The sequence below is a fragment of the Perkinsus marinus genome (genome assembly GCF_000006405.1).
Source record: "Perkinsus marinus ATCC 50983 genomic scaffold scf_1104296964164, whole genome shotgun sequence".
In the NCBI taxonomy this organism is placed as follows: domain Eukaryota; phylum Perkinsozoa; order Perkinsida; family Perkinsidae; genus Perkinsus; species Perkinsus marinus.
This window is the reverse complement of record NW_003204784.1, coordinates 24252-32542: the sequence shown is the minus strand read 5'-3', so window position 1 is coordinate 32542 and position 8291 is coordinate 24252. Positions and strand designations below refer to the sequence as shown.

The 8291-nt window shown below is 43.4% G+C and overlaps 1 protein-coding gene across 1 annotated transcript; it reads right to left on the bottom strand.

Moving 5' to 3' along the window:
• Positions 1–897: 897 nt before the first annotated feature.
• Positions 898–4811, bottom strand: Pmar_PMAR022209 (hypothetical protein; the record flags this gene model as incomplete). The annotated part of the gene is made up of 10 exons (XM_002770922.1): positions 898–1023; positions 1070–1156; positions 1202–1295; positions 1551–1639; positions 1847–1976; positions 3303–3362; positions 3405–3479; positions 3846–3907; positions 4224–4282; positions 4739–4811. The coding sequence occupies 10 exons, from the start codon at positions 4809–4811 to the stop codon at positions 898–900; spliced, it is 855 nt and encodes a 284-aa protein (XP_002770968.1).
• Between the last annotated feature and the right edge of the window lie 3480 nt (positions 4812–8291).

The following is an 8291-nucleotide window of genomic DNA, read 5'->3' as shown; positions in this document are numbered from 1 at the left end:
CCCAGGAACCTATAATTTTCCTAGTGGGACCTGATTTTGAATATTCTACTTCCTTCTTCAATCAGTTTCCCATGCAAATTTCATCACACTAGGAGCAACATTTTCCCCACTGTTATCAAACCCGGTGTGACGTCATCTCTCTAAGCTAGATGGACCCGTGATATACACCAGAGAATTCCGAGGAAAATCACCAAGCAAGACGCATCGAGCATACAATCGGTTCGAGATCCGGTGAGGATGATGAATCTCCATTCGATTACAACGTTGGGGAGCGAGGAGGGCCAGCAGCCTCATCAGACTTCGACTCGAATCGGAGTTTCAAAAGGAATTTGATATGAAAAACACTATAGAAAACACACCTAACATTTTATTTCACGATAAAGGCATGTGAGTAGTGGATAACGCGTAAAACACGTGATAAATGCGCAACTCTTTGAAGCCGCACCTCTTCTTTCCGCATTTAGTTATCATTCCGCTAACGTGAAAAACCCAGGAAATATTTTCCGTCAATTTTTGATCAATTTTCACAAACCCAGTATACCACATCGAACCAACCTCATCCATCTCTCCCTCGCATCTTTGATCCATCCGATGCTCAACAGCTCCAATGACGAGCTCCTCTTGATTCTATTGGGGAGGAGTCGACGTTGATTCAAAGCGGTCAAGCTTTGCGTTCTGAGCGAGCTCATCACAGTGTTAGAGTAGGAATATATTTTCCCTTTCCTCGACTGAGCTCCGGAGTTTCCTCACGGATTTTACAAGTTTACATACGAACTCGGGTAGAAATGTATAGAACCCAGCGACAATTTCCCAAGATTTCCTCCTAGAATTTCCATATTGTCACCAAACATGTGCATATTTCCCCCCAAAATACTCAACTAATGAGCAAGCAAATACTCACAGAGGCTTCGGCAAAGGCTCTAGCCCTTTAACTGTCTCCGGCGACGACAACATTGCCTCGAAATCACCCAATTGAATCAGACCAAATCGTGCGGCGGTCATCTCCAACAACTTAAAACCAATCTGATCCCGACCCAGGTTCAATTCCCAGCAGAGCTACTTTTCCCACCAAATTTGTATCCGGATCAAACTCCATAACCCTCGTCATGAATGTCACATTTTCACTCATTGGTAGCAGCAAAATAATAATATCCTCCTGAAAAGCACCCTCAGCCAACACGTCCAATGGCCGTTAACTTACCAGATTCATCTGTGGTGTGCGCGAGTCAACTCCAACCTTATCAATTATACTCCTCAAGTGGACCACGGCGAACCCCTCCTGTTCATTAACAAACCTGAAACTCAGAAACCGTCAGAATAAAACTCAATGAAAACTTGAGATTATTTTACAATCATGTTTTATGATATTTTCTCCCCGGACGAATAGACATAGTGCAGGGCTATCCTACATCGATATAAAACCATCATAAGGTATTAACGGTCAGCAATTTCCTCCTTTTCAGCGTCACAAGATGAAAGCGCCCGAAAATTCAAATCATATATCTCTATACAAGTATGCTCCCCTCCCTCCACGACCACCAGCCTCTTACCATCTTTTCCTCACCATAACTTCCCTCCTTCTCATGGTCAACTTCATCTTCACCGACGCTCTCACAATTGAAGAAAACGGTGTTGTCTCCTGAACACAACCTACTCTCAGGGTGGGAGGGGAAATATGCACATGGTCAGCTACATGTGTCGCTGAGCATATGAAACTTTGCAGTGAATTTCGAAAGTTCTTTTCGGTTTGTGTCTACTTCTCCCCATAATTATCGGGGAAGCTCCTCAAACTCAGCTGATGAAATCGAGCATATATCATTTTTACTCCAACACTGCCCCCCTTCACCTCAACTGTCAACACCTCCGCTCTGGAGGGGAACGCGATCTCATCGATTGCTATGCATGTAGTGAGGAGGTCGGAATGTAACAGACATGACAGCCTCGTTTTCAAACTCCTCCCACGGCATGGTTTAACCCTACACAAAAAATATGCATATCATCAACTACATGTGTTGGTGCACAATGTTGGAGTATATGTTCACTTTCCTCAGCTGAGCTCAAGAATTTCCTCACTGGTCGTAAAAGTCGGGGTAGAAGTGAACACAGGCCAACAAAAACCTCCCCAAATTTCCTCCGAATTTTCATTTTCCCCCCACATTATCGGTGAGCGTGTGAAAATTCTCAAGAAAATTTTGGGAAAATTCTGTTGTAAAGCGAGAAAACTACTACTATCTTCCTTCAACACTGTATAGGAAACTCTTCAACTCACTTCCATACATAATCGATCATCTGGGCGCGCGCTACTTGCAACATGCCTATTCCCATCCCACTCACCAAACATTCGCCTTCCCTTCCTCCCTCCTCCCCCTCAATTCATACCCTCTATCATCACTCAATTTCAACAGTAAATTATCCACCTCATCCGTAGCAGCCCCAAGCCGATCAAACACTGCATGTTTGCAAATCTGTCATCGTCAATTACCGTCACGCGCCACGAAATTCCTCCCAACAAAATTACTCTTTCACTCGAAGAAGCCAACAGTCTCCTTCCCAATTCTTCCGCAACAAATACCTAAATCTTGCCAAATCTTGCCAAATCTTGCATTTCCTCAACGCCAGCCCACCTCTCCGCTGTCCAGCAACCGATTAATGTTGGACATGACCTTACTTACATGGGCCTCTCTATCCAGCGGTGACGATGAAATATTACACTCACGACCTTATCAAAAAGGCAATGTGTGAAGTAATATTGGAGTTCCACCCGTTAAACGCGAAGTGGCGTAAAACCCCGTGAAAACGCGATATTTGCGCCTTGCAATAGTCGTGAAATATGTTTTTCACTAATGTTTTTCATATCACTAGGGTGGTGAAACTCCAATGTAATATATAAATAATACTAGCAGTAGTACATTAATGGAGGTTTACGTGAAGTGGCGTCGTAAAACTCGGTGAAAAACGCGATATTCGCGGTGATATGCAGTAGTCGTGAAATATAGTTTTTCATATCACTAGGGTGAAACTCCAATGCACAAATTCATAGTACTACGCATGCTCACCACAACTCACATTTCACTGCGCGTAGTAGTCTACTTCATATAGGAGTATATTAATACTTTTGGAGTTACATTGGAGTTTCACACATAATATACTAAAAAACACCAATGAAAAACTCATTTAACAATTTACTTCGCGGCAAACTGTCGGTCAAAGGAACACATCAGCCCCAAAAAGTGTACAAAAACCATCAAAAAATTCCCCAAATTTTCACGTCGTCACATTTATATGCATATTTTCTAACTCACCAACAGGCGTCGTCTCTCTCGCCGAAACTGCTCGTCGCGATGGAGGTGCTAGTGGTGGCACTAATGCAAAAAGAATATGCAAACCGTGTCGTCTCAACTTACCCAATTCTCCGGGCTGATGCTGTTGAGAAGTAGTTTTTTCTGATACTGCCCGTCTCAACAAGGGACCAGATGCATCTAATATTGAAGTTACTCCCTAGTGATATGCGAAAAAAACATATTTAACATTTCACTTCGCGAAAAACGCATAAAGTGAATAATCCGTAAAAACGTTACGCGTTTTACGTGAAATCGCGTGATTTCTCCGATGCAATTCACCAAGTGTTGTCACTTCATATCACATTTTTCACTATCACGCCACTTCGCGTAAAACAAGTAAAACTTCCCATTCCACCTGGCACGCTTTCGATACGAATCTCCTTATCATTTTCATACACCCTCAATCTCATCCGTCTCGGCGCACTACACTCCTCCTCCTCTTCCTCATCGCTGTCCAAACTGATACCACACCTTTCCCACATCCTACCACATCAACACACTCACCCTGTCTTCATCTTACTACTGCTGATACTGCCAACTGCTGTACTTGAATCCTCTCCATGGATCTAACAGGAGCTTCTCAAAATTGAATTGACTCTTACACATCTGGGATTGCTATGTGTGCTTTGCACACAGGGTACTTCTATCTCACGACAAGCAGGTCTAGATTCAGAATAATTCACCACATACTACAACAACACCTAGTGGGGGGGGGGAATATGCACATGGTCACTAGGGCACATTTACGGGAATTTCTGAGGAAGATTCTCATTGGTTTCTGTACACTTCTACCCGAGTTTGTATGTAACTTCTTAGACTCAGGTGAGGAAAGCAAACATATATTCCTACTCCAACACCACTGACAACAGCAACGACCCCTACTTCCAATGCCTCATCTGCATCAACACAGTCTTCTGTCTCCATCGCCGAGACCTTCACACCTATCATTGGAGTTTCACCACCCTAGTGATATGAAAAATATATTTCCCGACCACTGCATAAGTGCGAATATCGCGTTTTTCACCGAGTTCTACGACGCCACTCCACGTAAAACGGGTAGTCGTGAAACTCCATTGTATTAAAAACATCGCACACATACAGCCAAGTCGACTCGTTTCATGTTAGACCACAATGAAATTTCACCCTAGTGAGAAAAATACATATTTCACAACTACTGCATATCACCGCGAATATCACGTTTTTCACCGAGTATTATCACGCCACTTCACGTAAAACGGGTAGTCGTGAAACTCCAATGAATATTCCCTCTAGAACCCACTACCACAAGAATACATCGGTTTGACGTATATATTTCGCACAAGATATTATTTATAAAAATAACAATTACAGTCAACCACTACGAAGTGAACGATGTATGGTATTAAAATACGGCTTACTGGGGCCGTGGAGTCGTCGGCTCCAGGCTGGTGGGGGAGGGAGACCTTCTCCAATGCAGATCGATACACACATAATAAGGAAGAATCCACAACTATATAAATCAATGTTGGAGTAGAAATATATGTAATCGCTTTCCTCATCTGCTGAGCTCAGAAGAGTTTCCTATACAGTGTTGGAGTAGGAATATATGTAATCGCTTTCCTCAGCTGCTGAGCTCAGAAGAGTTTCCTATACAGTGTTGGAGTAGGAATATATGTAATCGCTTTTCTCAGCTGCTGAGCTCAGAAGAGTTTCCTATACAGTGTTGGAGTAGGAATATATGTGATCGCTTTCCTCAGCTGCTGAGCTCAGAAGAGTTTCCTATACAGTGTTGGAGTAGGAATATATGTAATCGCTTTCCTCAGCTGCTGAGCTCAGAAGAGTTTCCTATACAGTGTTGGAGTAGGAATATATGTAATCGCTTTTCTCAGCTGCTGAGCTCAGAAGAGTTTCCTATACAGTGTTGGAGTAGGAATATATGTGATCGCTTTCCTCAGCTGCTGAGCTCAGAAGAGTTTCCTATACAGTGTTGGAGTAGGAATATATGTAATCGCTTTCCTCAGCTGCTGAGCTCAGAAGAGTTTCCTATACAGTGTTGGAGTAGGAATATATGTAATCGCTTTCCTCACCTGTTGAGCTCAGGAGTTTCCTATACAGTGTTGGAGTAGGAATATATGTAATCGCCTTCCTCAGCTGCTGAGCTCAGAAGAGTTTCCTTACTAATAGAAGGACCTTTTATACGAATCTGCACCGAAACTAATGAGAATTTCCCAGAATTTTATCAAAATCTTCATATTGTCGCCGACACATGTAATCCACCCACTACCAAGAATCGAACCCACAACCCTTCAATACCACGATTGACCACTTAACCACTACACCAAATCACCATAGGAAGAAACGAATATTCCGTAGTCCACCCAGTAACAGTTGCCAATGACCATTCTATCAATACTCAGACGACACAGTACGAGGGCTTGCTATTGTCGACACTGTTTTCGATGGCGATAACGAACGACGCGAAACATAAGAAGATACACTTGCTTGGTAATCCAACTCCCTGACAAAAACAATATCATCACAACCAGGCACCCATCCAGCTTTGAGAAATAACATCTCTAATCTTCCCAATGTGATGACATTCACATGAGAAACTTATTGCTCAAGAACGTGGAAAATTCAAAGTGAGTTCCCCCCCCCTCCGGAAACACACAAGAAACCGCGTCCACCCTGTCTACATGTCTCTGACACAGTCCTACTGGGGATGGCAGTCACGCGAGGAAATTGAAAAATTCGTGGCTGACTTCCTCCGTTCACAGATGGTTTGGGCTTGTCCTTGCGGTCAGCAGCACACTTCTGAGCTTTTGTTAGGGGCTGGTTTCTTGTGTTGTAGCCGTGAACGTGTTGTCCTTTCGGCTCCGTCTTCTTGCCAGAGGCTTCAGCTCGAGTCTTCAACCTCAGAGATTTTCCATTACGCAATCTAGTCGAACCAATAGCGCGTTTGTGGTGAGTAGTCAGGTCATCCTCTGCATTAGAAGCTGCTCGACCAGCAGAGGTGGTGGGGCTCTGGCTAGGCCCGATCTCTTCGAGACTTGGCAACTGCTCTAGGATGAGATTGAATTGTGACCGTAGCTAGGTGTAGAGGGCCGGGGTGATTCAAAAATCTAGGAGCGCATCAAATGAGAATGCGCTAGGGTCAGGGAGGTAAAAATGACCAAAATATTTTTTTGTCGAGTTCAAAGTGCGTGACTTGGATTTATAAGTGATCAAGCATGGCAGCTCAATGGTGAAAGAATTAGGTCGAAGTTCGTCAAAATGAAAGAAAAAAGTGCCCGCCCAGTTCGCGCATTTCTGGATGGCGCGAACTGTATAGGTTCCTGAGTGGTGATGATGATGCATACAAAAGAAGGCGTATTTCAGGTTCTCTTTCAAGTCACGATGGCTTACTGAACATGACTTGCAGGTTGCAACTATTGAAGTGGAAGTAAAAAATGGAAAAAAAAGTCACTTCGCTCCGCTACACCCAGACTGTTGTAAACCTACCAGCGGTAAGTGGATGTTGCCTTAACCTTGTAATCCGCATCGAACACTCCGTGCTCGTATCTACCAAGGACAACCTCAACCTCGAAACTCTTCAAATGTAAATTCAATTCTAGAAGCATACGTATGTTTTCAAACTGTGTGAATCCAATACGGTGCGATTACTCAACTACATATGTTGATGACAATATAAAAATATCGAGATTACTCTAAGCTACTACTCGAATACATATGTAGACTACTACAAATCTGAGCTCAGCAGCTGATGAAAGCAAACATACGTTTCTACTCCAACACTAACAGCACGTAACCAACTAAGCGAGCACAGGTGATGCGATTCAACTTTTGAATTTTCTTCACTACCCCACATAACACCAAGTAGCCTCCATGTTCAACACCCTATCATCGCTACTGCTCTTATAACTCTCCGGGAACCAAGACAGTCACACTCAGCGATTGATCGATTTTCAACAACCACTCTCGATGAAAAAAATATACAAAATTTCCCCACATGTTTATATCGCCCCCAGTACAACAACAACAACATATACAACAACATATACAACAACAGCAACAACAACAACAACAACATTAACAATAACATACGCAACATATACAACATATACAACATCAACAATAACAATAACATACGCAACATATACAACAACAACATATACAACATATACAACAACATATACAACAACAACATATACAACAACAACAACAACAGTAGGCAGGTTTCGATGATGCTCACTTGACAGCTCAAGTCCTCCAAAAGTGCCATTATTGGGGCTCGTAACCTAACGGGGACAAGTGAACTTGTCAAATCGCCACACTTGGGAGGAACTGAGCCATTTTAAGTGATCGTGGAGCCTGGGGCTCCACCTACAATTCGAAGAGGATTTCGAACCTCTAACCCGAAGAAGATTTCTGGTACTCTTCAGTAGCCTGTATACAAACGATTGGTAAAGACTTACTCTCCAACTTAACATCCCCCAGAAGTGAAACTTTCTTCCGTAATAAATGATGAATAAGTAATAAGTGACGCCACTGGGCATTGAAGTGAAATGTGATAAAGGCCCAGCTTGAGAGGCATCCCTCAGAAAAATAGCTGAGTATTACTCGGTGAGGGATCGTCCGCGAGTTGAAGCAATGCCGTGAAACAGGGAGTCTGCGTCCCAAGGGTATAAATCGTTCAGCACGAAACCGTCGCCGGCTTGTAGTCCAATGCCGTGCAGTCCGTACTTCTTGGCCAGGGCAACCTTCTCGATTGCACGAGTTTGTGAGAAGAAATACAAACCGGTCCCATCCGAGAAGACGACTGATCCGTTCCCCCTGGGGTCCGCAACAAGGTCGTAGATTGCATTCGAGTATCCCATGTCCCCGCTATCATAGGTCGGCCTAGCGAGTAGTGGTATCTGAAAAGCAACGTTGGATTTCATGCCACACAGTATGTATGAAATCTGTCTGAGA